At 36.9% G+C, this 23,374-nt stretch overlaps 1 protein-coding gene across 1 annotated transcript in view; it reads left to right on the top strand.

The window, feature by feature from the left end:
• The window catches only part of SLC6A2 (solute carrier family 6 member 2), a 65,823-nt gene extending 43,133 nt beyond the window's left edge, over nucleotides 1-22,690 (top strand). Inside the window, exons 9-14 of the mRNA XM_015873888.2 lie at nucleotides 2,102-2,230; nucleotides 4,788-4,887; nucleotides 9,845-9,945; nucleotides 12,699-12,866; nucleotides 14,198-14,269; nucleotides 15,860-22,690. Coding sequence (XP_015729374.2) covers nucleotides 2,102-2,230; nucleotides 4,788-4,887; nucleotides 9,845-9,945; nucleotides 12,699-12,866; nucleotides 14,198-14,269; nucleotides 15,860-15,883 — 594 coding nt within the window. The 3' untranslated portion in view covers nucleotides 15,884-22,690. The remainder of the gene's footprint in view (nucleotides 1-2,101; nucleotides 2,231-4,787; nucleotides 4,888-9,844; nucleotides 9,946-12,698; nucleotides 12,867-14,197; nucleotides 14,270-15,859) is intronic.
• The last annotated feature ends 684 nt before the right edge of the window (nucleotides 22,691-23,374 follow it).

The raw sequence follows: 23,374 nt of genomic DNA, 5'->3' as shown, positions 1-23,374 counted from the left end.
CCTGTAAATTTAATCAGGATAATTGTATCAGAATATTTCCATGGCAGTTTGATTTTATTATCTTACCATATAAATTTTAACTAATATAAAAGGAGGACTAAGAAATACTGAAGCACCTCTTTTCACAGTGAGGAAATAACAATCAATAATTAGGAATGACAAAATATGCTTCACTTTGTAGATGAATTAAGTGTTGAACTCAACTTCCCGGCTGTTGCTCAACATTTGTGCATTTGACCTTTCTACAATGTGATGGCTTATACTGTACCATGATACTCACAATCACAGAAACTTCAGCCACACAGAAATTACACCAAAGGCCTAAAATCTACATTCTTACTCAGAATTTGCAGTCCAGATTATATCTGGTTGTTCATCTTTCATATATCTTAGTAATCTTTCATCTAAAAACAAACATGAAGGATGGGAAGAACAAATTCAAATCAATGGAAAGACAAAAATGACCAGTGCAGAACTGGAAGAAGAAACAGATCCATGTTTAGATCTAAAATAGTTAATTGTGCAACAGTGATAAATTTAAGGTGATATCTAGAAACATTTGAGTGACAAAGACAAGGCTTTAAATCGTAGAACACACTTTCCCTGCCATCGCATAAAGCTCTTCCTTGTGAAATTAAATAAAGCAGTATGTGCTGATAAACTGTGGTCAGATTTCGCTCTTTCTAATATATAACTGGAGGAGGAAATAAGGAGCAAGGATGTGTTCATTAGTTAGTTGCTCAGGAGATTTTTAATCACCATTACTGAAGAAAACTCAGATCGTACAGCATCCTTTAATCATGGTCTTTTCAACCCCCTCCTTGATCAAGTGTCTTGAAGGGAAAATTAAAAATTTCAAGGTTAAAAATCAAAGAATCAACATCAAAAGCTGATGTTGAAGAATTCTATCAAACACTTTCATTCAAGCATATAAACCTGCATTGGCACAGAAATACGGCCATCTGTACACAAACGGAACTGTCAAAATGTTTAAGCAAAGAGAAATCTGATCATGCAGGTTTTAGCAAGCAACAGCGAAAAGGACAAGAAATGGAACAAATGTTTGCAAACACTTTTTGGAGTATGTATCTAGCCTGACATGGAGGATTAACAAATGGAATAAACAGTGACACATTAAGAATTGGTCCTTGGCCAAAATAATACAAACCATCTTTTTCCACTTCAACTTTTCCACTGTCATTAAAGTGTCAACACAGTAACCATTTCTAAGCACATCAAATAATATCTCCTCTTAACTGCACAACACTCACTGATGCCCCCAGAGATTAGGAAGCACAAACCCACACTAGGTTTTGCAACATTATTTGTGAACATGAATTATTTTTGAAAAAGAGCTTCACTGCCCCCAGCAATTTGGCTGACTGAAATCATCCGTATGCTTGAGATACAACACTGCTACTATTTGAACTAGAGATGTTGATTTCACCAGATTATTGCCAAAAGAATCTTAAGGAAAGCAATGGATTGTGTCAGTACTTCTTAACTCCTACACGGCATACAGAACCCCAGGTTTTGCCATGATCTTTTGACATCAGAAAACATAGCATCCAGCCTCCTCAAAGGAGGATTCCTTTGAGGAATCCTCTTATATAGTGATCCTTCCAGGCCTGTAAGCATTTCTATTTAAATGGATTTGATTCATCAATGGCTAAACTCAGTCTGTGTTCATTGCCTTTTTCCTGGGTGCTCGTGAACTTTGTTATCTTTCTCTTTACACAAAAAAAATCTCTTAAGTAATTTAACTTCTTATGATTAAACTTCTTCCCGAATATTATTCAAGTAGATACTATTTTTTCTAAAGTACCATCTTGCTATCTTATTATCCTGGTGGAGAGAACAAATGGTCAGCAGAGGATATGGGAAATTAAGTCAACAAGCGTGGCACTACATGTTCAATTCCCTCACCCAGTTCTCTACCAAGAGATAATAAATTCTACCTCAGAACACCACTGACGTACATCTGGCATGTCAGAAACCATACAGTGGTTGGGAATTCATTACACAAGCTATTGACAGTCTTTGATCTGTACATAGAACATGCCGGTACTGTTTAACCAGAACTTCTGCCTTCCCTTCCTAGATGGGTGGAATGGAGGCTGTCATCACTGGCCTGGCAGATGATTTTCATATTCTGAAGCAGCATAGAAAGCTCTTTACCTTTGGTGTTTCATTTGGCACTTTCCTTCTTGCTCTTTTTTGCATCACCAATGTAAGTACAACAAAACTTTCCATCACAAGCTACCTCAAAAATGCTGTTAGCCACACCAGATGGGAAGAGAGGGGTTCGGGTATTTGTAATCTGGTTATAGACAGATTATAGACAACCTCACGGCCAGAGTATTATTAGTCTTGCCTACATGATACTTCTCTGCTCTTTTTAGATAAGATTTTTAGCTGTGAACTAAACCTACAACCTTCTGTTCCCAGGAAACATTTGTGTTCCTCATGTTATGTGGGGTTTCAAATGGAATTGTGTTGAGCAATTTCTAAGTACTTCAAGTGACCAGTCCATCAGATATTTGGTTATTGGGTGTTTTCTTTGTTTTTTTGTATTTGCTTTGTTGTTTGGGTTTGTTTTTTTTCAAGCAAATAAGAAGTATTTACTTCTCATGAGAGGAGTATGGAGCAATAATCTCCTTAGCCTCATGTGTTTCTTAATACTTCCCAGACTAATCTCTACCCTTAACACCATAAAAATCATACAAATAGTTTACTGGATGTTCAGGATAAGCTATGGTTTTCAGCACCATTACTGTAAGGTTTTTTCTTCTAGAATGCTTTGCTTCACCAGGCTTTTGACAATGTACTAGGTTTGATGTCCTACAGTGAGAGAACCATCTGATTTTTGCTAAAACAGAAAAACGTTCTGTAAGCAAGATGTCAAGACTACCAGAAAACAAGAGAGATGTGAGGTAGCCACAATGAAAACAGATGTGCTGAACCCTCTCTCCCTTCCTGGAAACAGTCTCCAGATCTATTGTTAGAACTATTGAAATGGCATTAATGTATAATGAACAAAGACCACTTTACACTAAAAAAAAAAATCCCAACATTTCCAACCTTATTATATCTGTCCTTTTACTAACATGATACCTCTATTGTTAACTAAAGACTTGACTGCATTCTTCTTCATCCTGAATTGCAACTGAGAAGAAACAACAACTCAGTATAAACTCAGTGGCTGAAACCACAGACAGGTGCCAACAGGTGCAATCCCGCTGCCTTCAAGCAGTCTAAAGCAGCTCAAAATGACAGTCTGTCTCTAGCTGTCAAATTATGACACCTGCCTGGAATTAAGATCTCTCCACCAGATGGAATTCACTAAGCTGCCCAGGCTTGTCCAAATGCAATAGCACACATAACTGAAGAGTATTTCTCAAGCGTACAAGCTACTGAGAAAAATCTTTGTGATAACATCATATTGTTTGATTTCATCCTCTGAAAATTTGAGTCTGTATTTTCAAAACATGTTTCTAACAAAATCATTATTCACTTTGCTAAGCTTTGATAGCAAAGGCATTCATCTAGAGCAAGTGTAGAACAAAAACAAGAGGTCAAACTGAAATGCCATTGAATAAACATTTTCTAACACAGCAATCAAAGTTCATTCAGTTTCCTGATATTCCCTCCAGAGTTAAAAACCTAGACAAGGTCTAAGGACTGTTTTTTCTATTCTTGCAAATAAATAGAATATATTAGGCACAGTTGCTCTAGAAAATCATGAAAAAATAAAACTGATTGACTGCAGAGATTAAAACTATTTAGAGATCTTTGTAGTACAAAATTTATACCACTGGGAAAAAACAGAGAATATTTTTGTTCCCCTCAATTCTGAACAGGTGTCAGCAAGTTAAATTTGATTGAGAAAAAAAAGATTAATGAAAATATATTGTGAAATGAAAATTTTTAGTAGCTTGCATTTAACAAAGTATATTCAGCTTCCTGTTGAAACAAGTAAACATGCCATGCTTTTCCACTCCCTCTTTAGCTCAACTTCCATAAAATGATCTGCAATTTGAACAAATTTGTACCAGTTTGTAGATCAATTAAAAATATCAAATTGCAGCTTAAAAAAATAAAAATAAAAAAAAAACAGAAGAAAAAAAAATAATCAGTGGAATAAGAGTTTAGTAACTGCAATTGCAGCTCTCAGCTGCAAAAATGGAGGAACCAAAACATTCTGCGGCACAGGAAGATGAGCTAGGCTGCTCTCCCCATTAAACAAGAAGCTTGCCAGTGGCACTGCAAGGAAGCCACAGGGATCAAAGCCTTTCCCACAGACTTAGCATGCAACTACTCCCTTCACAGGAGTGCTGGAAAAGAAATATCAATGTAACACAGTAGATTCACTGGACTACAGCCCTTGGGAACAAACAGCAATAATAGCTTGTGGAAACTCTTGTAGCACTCCATTCCTGCCCACAATTTTGGGGCCTAGACAGTCCCTGTCCTACCAACTGCTAAGCATTCCCCCAAACTCCACTCAGATGCCACAAAAAATGCAGTGTTGAGCACACACTTTAATCATGCTGTATGAGGCTTCTCTTTCAGCAAGAACAACAGGTGAAAGGGCACTTCATTAAGAAGGTTCCAAGTCTGATTTCAATATGCTATATGTACCCATGTCTGCAGTACCAGTTCCATACGAAACTGCTTGGATTAAGGGATTTTAAGTAGAGCAGATTTCTGTTAATTTGTTACTGAACTACTGAAGAGACTCCACTTGTAGCTTTGGTTTATTTTGTCTTTTAACTCCCCCATGCTAGGGTGGAATTTATGTGCTCACGCTTCTGGACACTTTTGCGGCTGGGACTTCAATATTGTTTGCTGTCTTAATGGAGGCAATTGGAGTTTCCTGGTTTTATGGTAAGCAATTAATTTTACTGTCAGCAGCACTGTAAACATTTTGGAAATGTGATACAGAGAAACCCCTCCTCCTTTGGATGGGTAAAAGAAATACATTCAGTAATGCAGAATTAATCACAAACTTGTCATGAGCTCAATAACCCATCTAAGACTGAAAATCTTGTATCATACCTAAGTCAGATTAATTCAGCAGTCCAAACTATCAGCTGTAGATAAAATTTCTTGCTGCTAGATTGAGTTTCTTCAAATAAAAATCTGTTATTTTTTCTTCTTTTTTCATTCAGTGAAGTCTCTATTGAACTAGATGACCTGATTTCCAGTAAGGTTGATCTAGACCTGAAAGTCATATTTATTTCTATTTATAGACAATATTTATAGTGAATATGACTCAGATCTCAGCATGATCATCCTTACTGCCATTTACCTCCCTCAGTTACTGATTTATCCCACCTATACGACGCCATCATATTCTTCTAGTCATTCTCTTACAATTAAAAGCTGTTGACGTGTTCATGAAGCATCAATGCCTAAAGCTGTTCAACTAAACTAAAGCTTAAAAGCTTTTTATTCAGTAAAAGTACTGACTTTGTCACCCAGTATCACTGTGGAGCTGGCAATTCTTACACTGTTCTCTTGAAATACACGAGGACACAAGCAACTGTTTCTAATCCTTGTAAAAAGAGCTGAATGCAGAAGAGTTAACTTAGCTTGGAAGCAGACGCATAGAAGTATTGTTAGATTAGTAAAAGCAAGTTACTATCTGCCACTCTTAAAATAGGATTTATTGTGTTTTACAATGACTAGGCTTTGGATATGATTCCCGGGCTAAACCAAGCTTAGCCAGGCTTTGTGTAAACATTGCAACTTCTGCCCTTCATCATCCTTTCTCTTCTCCCTCCTGCCTCCCTCATATTCAATAAAGCATCTATTCCTTTGTCAGTAAAAGCATCTGGCAGCTGCTTAAGAAACAATATGACCTGTTGCTTTATAACAAAGAACTTATTGCAGCCCCAGGTCCTATTTAAAATATTTTGACTGATTAAATCTGGCATGGCCTCATCTACCTCTTTTTCCTGATGGACCCCAGTTGCCTTGTTGACCCAGCAGAACATTAAGCCAGCCCAAAGGCAAGCACTGACATTTTGGCAGAGATAAAAATGTGGAAAATCTTATGTTAAGTTCAGATTATTACTACACTCACTTACTGTGAAATTTCTTGCAAAATACACCTGAATACATAAGGGAAAAGAAGAAGCCAATTCATTTTAATATGAGATGTGTTAGTTAACTGTTACCATTTTTCCTCTTGTGCAACCTTGATATGGTCATGGCTTCTAAACTACTTCAACATTTCTTTTTTCTTACTACTTTCTTACTTCAGTGTAGTTCACTTGATTTTTTAAAATTCATTTAAATCACATATATGACATTAATTGCATTATTACTAAGGTTTTTCCAAATGAAAAGTAATAATCCAAGGCTCAAGAAAGAAAACAACATAGGCATACAGAGTTAAACAAGGCAGAAGTGGTAAATGCAACGTAGAATAAGTGCTTCTAAGGCTCCAATCAGCTGTTGAAACGATTTCACCACTTTCTAGAAGCATGCCAATAAAATATTACAGCTATGGCCACTGAAAAATTTCACCTCAGAGCCAAGGACCTGCCCAAGGGCTTCTGTGCAATTCACATGTCTTTGCTCATGCAGCAAAAAGACTTGCAGAGGTCTATCACGTGGCCACTGCAGAAGGCATTGGCAATGTGTCGACTTTCATTCTGTCCGAACTCTGATCTCTGCATCATCAACTAGAAAAAAAGGAACTCTGTCCCATTGTTATAGGGGGATTTATATTTAGAGCCATTTATAACCAAATCTGTTTCCCACTCTCTCGCTCATCCATTCTTCTTCCATGTTGATTCCATTGACAGTACAATATTACATACATATAGAGCAGGTCAAATTTTCTGTACTGTTTAACAGAAGGTTGCAGTAGATACATTCCCTAGCAACTGCAAAGTCTTTTAGTTCAGAAATAACACTTATATTCTCTTTGGATTTAGTGTATTTAGTAATGGGGCTGGTCTTAGACTGTATGTGTATCTTTCTTGTTTTTCACTGGAAAATCCAGGAGATTATTTTCATACCTCACAGCAGTTCTCTAGCAACTAGTCTTGAGTTTTGTTTGTGGTAGCAGTTTCCTCCTGTGGCCTAAGGAGTCACTCATAGTTTAGGTATATCCTTCTGAGTTATCCTACAGAATCACAAAACAGCTGGAAATGAGCAAGTCCTACAGGCACTGTCACATGTAGATAAAGCTGTTTTCCACCTCACAGGTTGGTTCTTAGAATCATCTGAAGACCTGTCACACTGAAAAGGCATTCTGTTGGAAAAGCAGCCTGAGAATAGGGCCTACTTATCCCCCACTTTCAATAAACATTGGGCAGAAAATACTGTTTGAACTGTGAGTACATCAGTCTGGAATCTAAAAAATTATTCATGGGTTATCTAGTCCTAGTACTTGACCTTCTATTCAACAATAAATTTCAACTCTTAGTATCTGGAGCAGCTGAAATTCAGTTGCTTTAAAGTTCACAGAAGGCTCTGCAAATAGAATCAGATTGAGTTCAAAGAGCATTTGCAGATCCTTTCTTAAAACTGACTACTTTGCTTCACCTGTATGTAACACTGGGAGGCAGCGGAGGAGGAGGTTTACAGTGTTTAGGTATCCAGACCTTGCAAATACATATCCCTGGCTGCAAGTGAAGGGAATTCTTGAGCCGTCCTCATTATTTAAGAAACACTACTAAACTGGTCCACATGAAGGGAAACTATTATTACAGCAAACAATATCCCATCTCTATCAAATAGAATTCATTGGAAAAAGCTGTATTTTTGCTGTTTACCTACTGACTTCAGGATTAAAATCATGCTTCCTGAGAACATCAAGTACAAGAGCTAATTACAAACTAGCAGTCTGACAGTACAGACTGCACTAGAAAGGCTTTTCTCTGAGGCAATATTCCTAAGGCATGCAGAGATTTTCTTCTTAAAGACAACTCTGAAAGGATGTTAGGATGCTTATTTTTTTTTTCCCACATTTTGATACCAGCAAAGGTCACCCCGTTCTAAAATACAGCAGGAAAATGCTGTGAGCTTAAGCCTTTGCAAGTATGAGATATCTCATAATAGGATACATTTAGAAAAATTAGGAAGATGCTACCATTGGGATAGACATTTTACAGTCACTACAGGAGGATACTTCACATCGCCATAAAATGCATATTTCCTTTGTGTAGTAAATTTTAGCTAATTATCAGTTAGTGGAAAAAAATGCTTTACATTACACACTCATGCTGGAAGTCGTCCGCTGAAGACTAGAACATTTCCTGGAAGACCAAAACTAGTAATATTAATGGTAATTGACATAAGTAAAAAATGCTACCAGCTTATTGCTGCAAAGTATGGAACTGCCTTTGTAGATTACATGTGTAATTCATGACGCTTAAGGTAAATCTGTAAAATTCATTAGGAATTAGCAGGCTCTGAGTGAAATGTCTCTACTTCTTGAGGACACCTTAATTCCATAACAGTTATTAAATTGGGGTAACAAACTTTTGTTTTTCACTTTGTCCTGAGTAGAATGAACTATTTCAGTGCGAATTGCCTGTCTAGACTGTGTATCTGAGTGAGCCTACAAGGTCAAGTGGTTTTCCTTTCTGTGTTGGCTGCAGGAGATTTTCTACCACAGCTGTTTACATTGTACTCATATTTGTTCAAAAAAGGGCTTCCCTTTACCTTTGTTACAGCTGTTAGTACTCAGACTGTCAGAAGTACACACATATGCACCAGCAGACATCAGAAATCTTAGACTGTATGGATTCAAGGAGCACTAAAGACTGAAAACCTGGCACTTGGCAGCTCTTCTCCCCTGTGTCACAGTTTCTGAAAATTATTTTGGTGACACTGTTTCTCCACATTTGGGATGCAGTGAATCCCATTAAGAATCATACCAATCTACTTCAACGTAAAGTAGTTTATGTAATATACACACACACAATAACTGCTGAATAATTAGGTTACAATAGTCCACAACTATGACAAAAACTGTACGAAGTCCATAAATTAAGTGCCAAAAGTTTGCTAAGCTTATCTTTCCAATAGTGATGCTTTGTGTAACAGACTATATGTCATAGGTAAATAATTCTTGGATAAAAGTAGGATGCTCTAAAAGTAATGCCTCCTATTTATTTCCATGGAAACTACAACAGATACAAAGAGTTCAATAACATTACTTGATAGAGCAAGTTCTCAGCTACAAAACTCTACTTTTCTGTATAGTCTCCACCATAGTCAATTCACATGGATGAGATGATCAAGACACTCTCCATTTTGTGGTAGGAAAGCTATACCTGGACACCCAGAAAATGGCTTATCCTTTATGTTGCTGTCACCACTGCTGAAATGCACCACCCACCACCTCACTGTGCTCACACCCACTGGTTAGTCTCCATAAACCTTCAGCAAATGTTGATGAATGTCAACAGGGGCCATTTTTTTCTACACAGAGGAATTCAGTGACACACTTTCACTTCCCCCCTCACACTTCCATGTCAGACACCACTCTGTCAGAGTGCCCTTCAGCTGCCACTTGTCACACAGCAACAAGAGGTAACAGAATACTAGTGGGAAGGTTCAACCTCTTCTGCCATACCACCAACATCTGCCCCAATGATATAGGCCAACATAATAAAGTAGGGGGCATTACTTTCAGAGCTATCCTCATAGTAATATTAAAGGTGCATCTATTCATTGACAATAGATCAATTTAGTCTTGTGCTTTTTTCTCATTTGGAAGTCTCTCTAAAATAAGAGAACATTATTATTAATCATTACTTTGGGATAGGCCAGCATATCTCAGTTTAGATTTATGCCAGTCTGATGTCCACATCCCTTCTAGGTGTAGACAGATTCAGTGAAGATATCCAACAAATGATGGGCTTCAAGCCAGGCCTCTACTGGAGATTGTGCTGGAAGTTTGTTAGCCCTGCTTTTTTGTTGGTAAGTATTGATCATTATTTCATTATTAACCAAATGATATTTTGCCTTTCTTAGAATATCCAATAGTTATCAAGATCAAGGTGGTTCTTTTATGCCTGACATTGTCAGGATGAATACAAGTACCAATTTAATTACTTCTTCCCCTCAATGGCATAGGTTGTATTTCATATGAAGGACTTAGCTTGTTAAGAAGCTAATTATGGCTGTAGTCATCTCGGTACCCTCACTTCTTCATGATGTAAATTAAACAGCCTTTCTTAGAGAACACTAAAAGCACGGCTAGAGGCAGTGTGCTCCCAACAATAAACAAAATTTTTCTGTTGCAAAAATAAACTTGCCAGGGATAAGAGATTTTACTATGGCAAAAGGCTGAACATCTGCGATGCAGCTGAAGTCAGCAATGTTGAACTTCCCTTACTACTAAAGCTTTGCATGCTTTTGGTTCCTAATGATAGCAAGGTACTTCAGAATGTTCAGGTTCATCACCCTTCCCCATCCTCATTTCAGCTACTATGGATTTCAGTTTGAAACTGCAACCTCCTGTAACTGGCCTCATCTTTGAAGCAGGAATAACAGGGTAATCCCCAAGAAAGTTCAATGCAAAAGGCTTCAAAACTGTATAGAATGTTTAGTGAGATTGAAAATTAAAACCGTAATGAAGTAAATGTCACTATTTTATACCAAATCAAATCAGACTGCTTTTTTGGAAGGCACAAATTTAAAAATGTTAAGGAAGATATTAAAATGAATTCACACTTAATTAAAACAACCATTGTCAGCCTTTCCTAATTTCAGTAGTAAGATGTTTTGCAGACTCTCCCTGGGGTTCTGAGGTTACTGAAATTATGTCCAATCTGCTTTTCTGTAATCTGGCTCTGTTGCTTATTACTGTGCATTTGATCTTCAGCTCCAAGGCTTACTCGTTCTAATTTTATTAGATGTCAGTATATGTCAAATCTAACTTTAAATTTAAGCCCTCTGCCTTTCCTAAAAGAGATGCATTGGGTAGCAAGTGTGTTTCCAGGTTGATCATTTTTCTTAAGGACAAATAATACAGCCTTTGCCTTCATAGATCGAATCACCATAGACATGACTGTATGTACACATTTTCCCATCTTGACACCTGGGTACTGTGAATCTTTCACTTGTCCAGAAGTGAAGCATCATACCAGCAGCTTAAAACCATCTACTAATGATTTGATGTAGCAGTTCAGGAAGATGAAAACATCAGTTTTTACTTACTACCAAATTTCACTTCTCCCTTTTCCTCAAGTATGTATTACATATACCACCTCTTAAGACATAAAGGCCAGAGAAACATGCTCAGAAACACTGATAGAAAATCTCTGCATTGTAATACATGTTTTAGAGCACATCTTCCTTTCGTAATTTATTTTATTGGAGGGCACCAAGATTCCCACGTGATGGGATCAAACCTTAGAATAAATTGCATGCAATTATACCCATTGATTATGTCAAGCAGTTTATTAATCTTACCCTCTAAGCTGCTTGATCTGTAATGAAACAGTTGTGCTTCCTATTTGGGGGAAAAAATATCCTAAAGTGTCAATACATTATTTCTTTGCTTTGTGTAAATTTTAGATTCAGAACATAATTGGTATTGTATTAGGATCATCTGCCATGTGTACTTATAAATCAAAATGTCAGGGTGAGTAGTATGGGAATTTGATTTTGCTATATTCTAGGAGACTATTAGTTGCACAAAGGCTAGGTATTATTAGAGTACGGTTATACAAATTTACCAAAAAGAAACCCCACAAAAACAATATATAATTGTCATTCATAATAAAGAGGAGAAGACCAGAAAATTGTAAGACTGTAGAATAATTATTCCATTAATTACCCCATATTTGCCTACTGCAACTTGTCCCTGTTTGTGACAAGTGACATAATACAACAGTGTATAACAATTATTACAGTTCACCCTAAGAAAAGCAAGTTGGGGTCATGCAGATAACTGGTGTGTGAAAACATCTCCTTGAAGTATTTTCTCCATACAAACCGCTGCTGTGTACATCATAGCAAGGAAACCTCACAAGGAAATGGACATTTGTCTAAGAATTTCATGGTGTTGGTTTCCTTTAACTCATATACTCTTTGCATAGCCTTTGAAATCCCAGATTCAAAATGCTACAGCTTGAAACAGCTGGAACAGAACATGGAGGCCCAATAAACCAAATATAGGAACTCTGTATATTACACAAACCTAACAACAACAAGAAAATCAAACACCAAAAACAGGCAAACAAACAAACAAAAACATGAAAAAAAATAATTCACTCATATCCCTCACTAAATAAATTGTGCTGGAGTTTACATCATGATCCTCACTGGAAAATGGGTATAAAACTCCTAAGAAAGTAAAATCTCTGGGTAACAGGAAAAACAAGAGATCCTGAACAAGTTTTTCTTAATTCCTGATTTCTGTTTTCATTCCTTTGACACTAGTTTAAGTGAGGCCATAGTAGACAACAACCTGATCCTTCCCCAAAAGGATCCAATAGTCAGTTTCCAGAGTAGCTGAAACGAACTGTTTACTGAATCCCAGTAAATACATCAGAACTTCAACAGAATAAGCAGTAAGAGGCACAGAATAAGTAGGATGAAGGTAAACAGTGAAGTTAGGTTTAAATACTCCTCAGGGCACTTACCTAATCAAACCCACAAATCTGTTTTGCACTAAGTTTCTTCATGTCTCAAAGCAATGGTTCATTTTATTTTTTCTCCCCTAGTTTGTTGTAATAGTCAGCATAATAAACTTCAAACCTCTGACCTATGATGACTACACCTTCCCTCTCTGGGCAAATCGCATTGGCTGGGGAATAGCATTATCTTCAATGATACTTGTGCCTGCCTATATTATCTATAAATTTATGAATGTGCGTGGGACCTTTAAAGAAGTAAGTGAAATGCTAATAAAATGTCATGAAATGTTGCTCTGAAATGAAATGGCTGGATCTAAGTTGACAGTTTTTTCTCTTGCTCCCCAAATTTATTAGTTGTGAGTGACCTTTTGGATTCAGCTTCTGATGGGTTGGGGGGTTTTGAGGATTACTGCATCCTTTTCCTGTTTCTAGATAGAAATTTTCTTTACAGAAAGCATCATAATTCTTAAAGTGAATTGATTTTTGATACATGTAAATAACCCGATTGATGAGAAAAAAATATTCCTTATTAACAAAAAATGTACAAACTACTATCTTCATATTCGGCTCTAAGTCATAGTCTTCACACAGTCACAACCTAAACCATGCTGTGGTAGTGTTTTAAACCATTATACGCACAATGTTAACTCAGACCTCTCCTGTCATAGACACTACATCAGTCTTTAAACATAAATCCATGTGCCGGGAAGCAAAATGCATCCTCAAAGTAGCTCTGCATTCAGGATTGCCATTGATCATGTAATAAGCATCCAGCAAGGATAGTAATAGTGCTTTACTAGATCAGAGCAATAGATTCCACTTGGCCAGTATTCTGTCTTTAACATCAGCCACATTCTATCTTTCACCAGGGATTGAATTTATGCAGATATTTTTATTGTATTCGGCATTGATACCAGAATGCTTGAAAAACAAAACAAAACAAAAAGTTTATGTCCAGACCAAGGGTGTTGAAACAGATCCAGAAATGAAGAAGCACTTTTAAATCCTATAGTAAAAGGCATTGCTTACTGTATCTTTTGAATCAGTAAATGAACCAGGGTACTCAGCAGCAGGATCTTCTACTGTGTAAACCCACTTAAGCCATAACATATATGCTACACGAACTGAATAGAGCAAAACCTGAAGGAGTAACAATTTGTGACCATCTTATTAAAAGCAGCAGTATATTAGGAAGGCACTTAATTAAAGAAATCCTAATTCTAATTATTTTCCTAACAGTACAAAGTTTGACAAAACACAGCCTTCATAATGTGAGAGTGCAGGGGATGTAAAGCCTGCAGTACCAGCTTGTTCTTGGTGTTCTTTTCCATATACACTTGCTAAATATTTGGACTCAGTATTTGCATAAACTTTCTACTGTCTTCTTATATTAAATGCTAATATCAGGGGGCTTACAAGAAGCTTGATCTCTCAGCAACTAAGTTAGAGACACGTGATGCAGTGATATTAAACATTTAAGTTATGGCTTTATTTAAAGTTCACACTTTCCCATTATAGGTTGGGGTTTACAGATATAATCCCACTTCATATGGCTGACTTTTTTCTCTTCTCCTCCTCTGGTTTAGAGACTAGCTTACTGCATCACACCTGAAAATGAACACCAGCTCGTGGCCCAAGGAAATGTCAGGCAGTTTAAGGTTTGTACTCCTTTCACCGTGCTTTGTCTACTGATACCAATTCCTTCCTGCCTTAAGCAGCAACTACAGGTTTGCACCAGCCTCCTCCTGGCAGATAGCGACAGGTCTGTGGTCATTTATTTCTGCCAGCATGGTATGATGCAGGAGGCTCAGTTCTCTACGCACCATTGCTGTTTGGAGTCTTTTGGCACTCACCTTCCACTCCATAAGGAAATAGCTAAGCAGAATTGATAACATTACAGACATTCAATCTAGTATTCTAGGTCATATCCTAACACAGTAAAGTCTCACCATAAGATGACTATATTACCAGAATATAACATGCATTTGAATAGGTCACATCCTCTCCCCCAGTTATTACACAGCAATCTGAAATCAGATTCTCTAATATCCAAGCATGTATCAGAGAATAGGTTAAACAGCAACAAAACATCCGTTATCAGAACACAGACCTAATGGCCACAACAAAATAATGTTCTAAACTATATGGAATGGGTCTACATATGATTGAAAACACTGCTGGACACTTCTTAAGCACCCACAAAATATATTCTATGTGTTTCCAAGTACTTCTTTCCTTTTAGTAAATAAAATGACCTTATTGAAATAAAGTTAAGATAAAAAGGATGCAAATTTGAAACTTGTTACTGTTATCAGCATTCATGTTGGACCACTTTCTGGCTTCAAACTTGAAAGAAACTACAATTATGCACACTACTCCAAAACATGACCCAGATATTATGGCAGTGGTTTGTATGCTGATATTGAAAAAAGGAATGTGTCTTTTACCTGCTCTGAAAGAATATTGAGAAAAATATTGAAGTCTATTTTTTAATTTCAGAAGAAAAGGATCCAAGTGTAGATTCATAGAGTGCAGAAAAAGCAAAAAAACACCAAAGTTTCCTGTTTTGTGAATGCAGTTTATGTGATGTGGCCAAGATCATGCAGTAACACAGCACCTCTTAATTCCTTCTCATTCCTCATTACTCCATTCCTGCCCTCAGTTATTCAAAGATCTTTTTATGCTCCAGCTGTAATAATCTCATTTTTATAGAGCCAAATGTTCCTATATGAACAGGGATATACACAGTGATTGCTACACAATACTTCTGACTCCACATCTGTAGCAGCAAAAAGAAAGCAAACAGATTTTGCATAAATTAGAAAAGTATACATTGAAGCAAATCCCTAATGATCCCTCAAAGTATGCCAAAGACCAGGGCAAGTTACATTAACTTGTTGGTGCCTTCACTGTACAGCTAGGAATATTTCTTATTGCTAAAGTGTAGTTAATGCTTTGTTGCTCCTGTTCAGGGTTGCATGCATAACACTGACCAAGCAAAAAGTAGAAAAACTGTCTTCAAACCAGCATTCAGCAGCTCTGAATTTTCAAACTAAGCTGAAAGCTTAGCATGTAATAGCTCTTAAATTTAGCACATTTCTTAGTGCTGATTGGAATCCACAGAAACCTATCAGTAGATTTAAGACTTCTTTGTGATTCTGTATTTGTCTCAATAACGTACTTGAAATATCTTTAACTAGCATCACTTGAATCAATGTTATTAAACAATTACTTATGTTCCCTTGCAGCTTCAACACTGGCTAACAATATGACAACCAACAGGTTGAGGAAAAAAAAACCAATATGTGTTAAAGCTAAACTGGGAATACAGAAAAGTCAAGTTCAAAGCTCCCTCAATGATGCTTGGACCAGTCTGGCTCAGAGCTTACCTACTGACTCTTTGAGGGAAGACATCTGCTCTCTGTTCTCAATGCCTCCCTTCTATTACTTGGCTTCAAATGATCTTTAAAGACTCCATTTATTTTTTCTTATATCTTTTGGTGCCATGAGATCCCTACGTGACCAAAACTTGCGAGTTTTGCTATTAGCAGAAGTGGAGGAGGGGGGAGTAGAGGAAAAAAAGCAATCTACGTACATTAAATGCTCTTTTATCATGAAGAAGCAAATTCAGCTTTTCTGACAGTAATAATTACTTGAGATACTCATGCCACGACCTAATTTAAACCAAGAACTGAACGTTCTTAGATCTAAAGAAAGGGTACACCTCAATTATGAGGAAAGAGCAGCTTTACCTACGTATTAATGTCATTAGCTTTCTTGCCATGCTATCCTTTGGGATATGAGTTTGCATCCTTCTGAAATGAAGACTCAGTGCTTCATTTTCAGTGGTTTGCTATTAGTTTCTTCTCTTGGTGAAGAAGGTTGTCTTTACTGTATATGTCTGTGCCATTTTCTGTCCATTTAATCCTACAGGCTGAGAAGTAACAGGAACAGAACCCTTTCTGGAGCTACTAAGTACAGAATTCAGTTTAATATCACACTGTACTTAGTGAAAATATATTATGACAACAATTGAAATAGCTTTATCATATGATCCATACTTTACTGACTTTTTCAGTTAATTATAAAACTTCTCATAGAAATAGTGACACAACTTTTTTTTCCACTTTGTATCAAATAAAGAACCACATATAAAACATGTAGAAAGAGATCGTGATTTTTAGAGTTATTTAAATCTACCCAGAAGCACCAAAACACTCAGCTTTGGCTTTATTCTTCTATTGTAAGCAAGCTATTATACTCTTACTGGATTCAGCTACCAAAACATAGCAAGATTGTACTGAACAACTTAGAAGAATAAGTCTATTCCTGCTCTTCTCTGGTAGCATTATGCAAGCTAGAAGATACAGAACAAACTGCATTTGGGTGCTGATCTCATTCTCTGTGGCACATATCACTGTAGCATTTTCCCAGTAGATTTTTTTTTCCAGTAGATGTGGTAGCTGAGTTACTTCTTGTCGTTATTTATTACTAGATAAGCTTTTTCAGAAGTTGTTGCTTTTCATCTGAATCCAGCCAAGATCTTACCTCTGGACCTTACCTCTTATATTATTATTATTATTTTGCTTCTGTATATTCAATTCAGTTTCTTTTTTTAAAATGTATGTAGTGCTTCTTCTTAAAGAGATTGTTTTAAAGGATGGAGCTTTCTTTTTTATTTATAAAGCAATTGTTGGGGGGGGTTCTGTGTTTTTTTTCCTCTCCTACTTTTAAAACAGTCCAATTTAAAAGCCCCAAGCAATTTTAGCCTTTTTCATTTAGCATTGATTTCTCTTCAAGATAACAGTAAGGAAATTTCTCTCCTTATCTATCCTTTTCCTCCAGCAGAATCAATACTTCAGCACAAATTAAGCATTCTCTCTTCTTAAAGAGATTGTGTGACAAAGCAGTGGTTTTATTTAAACGTGGCTTTAAATCCAAAGGACACTGTTTACTACTTATAAAGGCAGACATTTTCTGGCCCTGGCTGATGGCCAGTAGAAGCTTAAACCATGTTATTAAATATATTTCAATAATAAAGGAGTTTCAAAAGGTTGCTGTTCTAGTTCTGTAATTACCTGAAAGTCCATACAATGAAAGTGTTGATTGCTTCAAAAAACAGGGGGAAAGGAGAAAAAAAAAAATACAACCCAACATTCCACCAGCTTTGTAGGTAATCCTTTCTTTATTGTTTGCTAAACTACAGGGAGATCTTTTTATTGTTATAAATCTTACTTTTCAATACAGCTGCTTCAGTGACTGGATCTGCAGAGTTTGGAAATCTTCTAACAAAGTTACCAAGTTTTGAAACTCTTGGAGAGCTCTTTAATGCGGAGCTTTAACAACTAGTCACATTATTTATGGTTTTGCTCATGTCTGAAAGTGCTAACAACCTGCACCAATGCTCACTTGTAAGACACCCCGCTACCACTCACACAGGAAATGTTGTTTCATCACCTCTCTGCTCTGAAATAAGTCAAATTTATTTCAGAGGGGAGTGAAATCAGCTGCATCCAGCATTTCATGGTTTGAGTGTATTTTAAATACCAACTCCCAAGGCAAAGATCCACTTAATTATTCTTATTGCTGTTTTTGTTTGACTTCTTAAGTTTAGTGTAATACTTATAGCACAAGACTGTATTGCACCATTGCCGTCTTGTTCTGAAGTTTGACAGACAAAACTTATCTTCTAAACAGAAAGCAACAGAGAAATCAGAGAGAGAGGAAAATCTATTACTAGGAATAGTGCTAATGAAAAAGACAGTTCATGATGCATAATTGCACAGCTAGGCTTCGAGTTCAGATTTTGTCCAGAGGAAGTCAAGCCAAAATGACAACTTCTGTCCTAGAGATAGAGAAAAACATTCTCAGTACCCAAAAGGATAAGATGCTCAACTACCTCATGCCTTCTTGATGATAAACAACGCCACTAGGAACAAACTAATACCCTTTCAAGTACCAAAAAAGCTTTGTGAAGACTAGGTATATAAAAACAGGCATAACTGTGGCACTCAGCTTCTTTCAAACTCCTCCTTTGAGCTCCCTAATACATTTTCAATACTGAAAATACTAAATGCCACTAATGTACTTGTTTCCATTCAGTTTAACCACTGTCAATAAGAAGATTCCCCAGTTAGGTTCTCATTGCCCTCACCTGCAAGTCTTCCTCCAAGGCTGTCTCGAATTTTCAGCCAAGCAGCAGCTCACCATTTCCCCATCTATTGTGGGAGCAGACCCACTCTGGGGACTGGTGCTCTTCCAGACATCCCCATGCAATGACAAGTTATGATGATGAACTAAGCAGCCCACTTGCAAAAAATATAAACTTTTGGTTGCAAGCTCATGCAAGATCTAATGCCATCAGCTTGCTAATTAAGTTGGCTGTTTTAGTAGCACGCTCCTGGGGAGAACTGGTTGAAGAACAGTTCTAGACAAACATGGTCTTGAAAGATTTGTTTTAATCCAATGAAGGCAGCAGCTGTCATACATTGATGTCTCCTTTCTGACCAACCCACCCTTCTTCCCTGTCACTGAAAAAGACATGCCTGAAATCCACATCGTTTTACCAAGTCTTAAAGTTAACTAACACCAAAGAAAGATCCTCCATTTTACTTTGTACTTCTGCTGTCATCCAGCAGGATAATATTTCATACAGTTGTTACTATTCTGTAGTTAAAATACCAGAACTTCAGGGTTTTAGAATCTAGTAGAAAGACAGTGGGTCCTTCATGAGCAAAAGCCCATAAAGCACTACTTGTATTCTGTGTTTGGTCTCTGAACCAAAGCTCTTTTTTGTCAGTCCTTTTTGTGTTCTCTCATGTGCTGATGCATACACTCTGGCAACACTTGAAAGATATCTTACCATAGTGAGGGATTTCACAGGAAATCCAGGATCAAACATAATATTTTAAATATAGAATGTAGGAGGAGAAATACATGGCTGTTACTATTGTACATGTTCCGTAACTGCACGTGCAACATATGTTGTATGTAGTTTTCCCAGAGGAAGTTCCTTCTAATTGGCTATTTTTTCCTAGCAAAATAACTTTTAAACTCTATTATTAAAAAAAGTCAAGCTCAAACATCTTGTGTATATACACACTCTCCTAGTCTATTGTTTTGACATGAATTAAGTTTACTTTGTACTGTTAGGTTGTAGGAGAAGGGCACGTAGAAAGTCACTTTTCTTTTAATGCCTATTTTACAGTTCTTACAATTAATACAATAGTCATTAAGATTTTTTTGGAGCTGGTAGCTTTTATTCTTATCCTGGACTGAATCTGCTAAGTTTCATGAGGCACTGGTGAACAATCTCTTTCCTAACAACCAAATTTAAACCATAAATCAGGGATTTCAAAAGAGATGAGACTTACAAATGTCTTAATTGCTTTGACTATTTAAAACATTTTAAATAGGCCTGAGGTGCCCGGTTATAAACAGCTATCACAGCTCCAATGACAGCATACAGTCTATCTGAAGGAGTTATGCCTGCATTTTGAGTCCCTCAGAGCAGTAATACACATCTATTCTAATACATTTCATTTTCTCAGGGCTAAGAATATTCAAGGTCCACAGAGATTCTCCCTTAGCCAATGTGCCAGTTGATCTCCCTATATTAAAGGACACTCTGATGTTTCAGGTTGATACCATGAAAAACATGTTTGTCTACAGTATCAGGCTACAGTTATTTTACTAAAACTTTCAAGAGCCTTCCTCAGAGAGAAAACAGGTCACTGAATTTTAGAGAGGATCAAGGAAGGAAAAGGCTGCATCTTAAAGATCCATTTCAAACGTTTCTGTTGTATGGAAAAGGATTCCTTTTGCTCAACGATTTCAGCCCTTGTGACAGACTGAAATGGGGGGAAAAAAACTCTAAGCAATTGCTTCACTCCACATTCTCAATTTTTGCCAGCCATCAGACAAGGGTGCTCAAAATGGCCAAGTAATCATGCACACATTCTTTATCTGTGATTAAAAATACAGTTGCTTGGTTTTACCTACATAAGTTTACCTGGGGAATGGCAAGACCTGTACGCCATGCCACATGTAGGAGAAACTTCTACCAAGACAAAAAAAAAAAAAACTTACATATTTTGTACATTGCTCATAACAAAAATTACATAAGTCTAAGACTCTGAGCTGGTAATTTGTACAGCAGTACTGTACACTGCCAGAGAACAAATTAGACACACCTACATGCATCAGATATTGACAGACGTGTCAACCAGCAGAAAATATCACCAGCTGCTTTTAATGGCTGAATTTAATCACTTTTCCTTTGCCATCTAAAAGCTGAATATATTCAGACAACTTTCAACCACTACATGGCTGACCTAGAAGAAACACACAGAAATTGAAGATAAGTAACAGAAATCACAACTATTCAGCAGAGCTGTTCTCCTTTGAGGGTTGTCTAGACACATAGATATAAGTGCTGAGCAAGTGGTTGGAGACGGATGCAGTCAGGGAACAAGCAGGAAGGCTAAATTCAGAACCAAGCCTTCATTCAGAAGAACCATTCCTCTACTGCCAGGAGTTGTGTGTTGAAGGCAATGGGTGTTTTTGTGCCTAAGCACTGACAGAAAGATTGGGCCACCTGTGTTATGCTTTACCCCTTTCTAAAAGCATTCTCATTGTTTGCTTTTCAATTGCCATGTTAGACAACAGTTCCTTAATTTCTTTAATGAGAATACCAGAATAATTTCAGCAAGCTACAAAAAATCACTAAGCCTTAAGTTGGCTCTCTTAAAGGTGTCAAGTTGTTTCTTGGTTACTGTCAGAGCAACCTGTATTTGTAGTTACATTGCACACTCTGAACCTATCTGCAGGACTTAATTTGCCTGTGCTATGGGTAATATCAGTTCTTAAGGGAGAATCTCCAAATAGTATACTTTAAAAATAACTTCTAATAGGCCTGAAGAAGATTTGCCTTACAGATAAAAGCTTTATAGTGAGCATTTACATGGTTTACATTATTGTTTTACTTAATTTTTAATGCCTTTTTAAGCAGTGACTAGACTTTCCTTAGATAAGAGTACCTCTGTATAGGAAATATTTTTACAAGATTTTATTGTGGTTTTTTTTTTTTTTTCAATTTAATAGAATATAAGCATATATTGTAAGGCAAGAAATTCAACGTTAGCGTAACAAGGTTATCACACAGGACCTATTTGTCCATTATAAGGTTTTGTAGTTAAGCAGTCTAGTTCAATGGCACTGTGGCCTTTGAGTATAAATGTTAAAAATGTGATAAAAGAAAAAACCATTATCTACAGCTAATGCACACTGTAGCACAATATTCTCCACTGTTGCCTTAATTTCATAAGAGAAATTTATATAGTTTTTAATTTATATTCTTAAAAACAACAACAACAAAAAAGAGGCAACCTTTAGCTGCAATTTTGTTTTGTTAGAAGACATAGCATTGAACTGACTGAGTATCAAATAGGTCTACTTCCAAAGCAAGAGATTTCATTGCAGTTTTTAGGAAAAAAAAATTCTCATAGGAGTTCAGAACTTGCCATTAGTAAAAATACTCTCTGAAGTGCCCCAGTGACCAAAAGTGTCCTAACAGCCATAATGTTTCCATGTCTGATTCAGTGTAATCCACAGGTCCATTTGCCCCCCCTTCCCCTCTCTCCTCTTTGTTGTTTCTTGTGGTTTGTTTGTTTTTGTTGTTTTGTTTTTTAATCTTTGATTATCTGGGGGAAATGGCATTCTACTTTATTTTTTACTTTATTTTTTTTTTAAGGGAGACGCATGCCCATGTGTGTAATTAGAAATACCTACATTTCTTAGAAATACAGATATGGATGTGCGTGGTGTGTGCTGGTTAACTATTCTTAAAATGCTGATAAAGATGGTGAATGTTAAGTATTTGTCCTCATTCTTCTGTCTTTCTGTGGTCGGTGTAAATAAGACCTGTTTTAAGCTGTGCATTAATGTAACAAATTATTCCAATATTGTGTATAAAATTATTTAAGTAAATAATATCTGACAAATATGCACATAAAGAATATAAAGAAAAGTCTTATGTACCAAGAATTTACTTATGGCAGTCAATTAAAAGCTAAAATGAACACTTTGCTTGTTGTCACTACTATTCCTAGCATTATACGTGGCTGGCCCTGCTGTGCTGCTCTAGCCAAAGCTCCCTGCTAGCAGCTGGACCTCAGTTCTGCAATGACCACCCTGGCTGTGGGAGGCTGCCATCCCAGTAGAGCCCAGTAGCCCTGTGCCAAGGGCCTCCACAAGCCAACCCTGAGCTCCCACTGCAGACCAGCAGCCAGCTAGAACTAGAAGCCCAAAAGCCTCTGTGCTCAATGTAGTTCTCAGCCTCTGTGAAGTAGTTCACATCCTTTTAGTGCCCAGCAGACATAATGAACAGGAAACATTCCATACATGAACTCCATTCAGGAACATAATTACAGCAGGGCAAAAGAAAGTCATACAGACAGGACAGATGCTGAAAGAAAGCAGTGTTCTTAATGTACAGCCTTCAAGTTATTATAGACCTCTGCTGCCTTCAAGCAAGAAAAACACTGCAGGTCACTGCTCACTGTGTTCCTTCAGAGTAAGAGTATCAGCATACTGTAAGTACATATTGTAAGAATATTTAAATGCATATGAAGTTGGCATGTATATTCAAATACTGACTACAGGAAGTAATTCTAGTTGTATCAGACTGACTGCGTTTATAATATGAGAATTCTAAAGGACAGTGCTCAAAGTTCATGGTGACAAGACAAGGAACTTACACTCAA

The sequence above is a fragment of the Coturnix japonica genome, chromosome 11 (genome assembly GCF_001577835.2).
Source record: "Coturnix japonica isolate 7356 chromosome 11, Coturnix japonica 2.1, whole genome shotgun sequence".
NCBI lineage: Eukaryota > Metazoa > Chordata > Aves > Galliformes > Phasianidae > Coturnix > Coturnix japonica.
The sequence above is the reverse complement of the archived record's forward strand: the minus strand, read 5'-3'. Positions and strand labels throughout refer to the sequence as shown.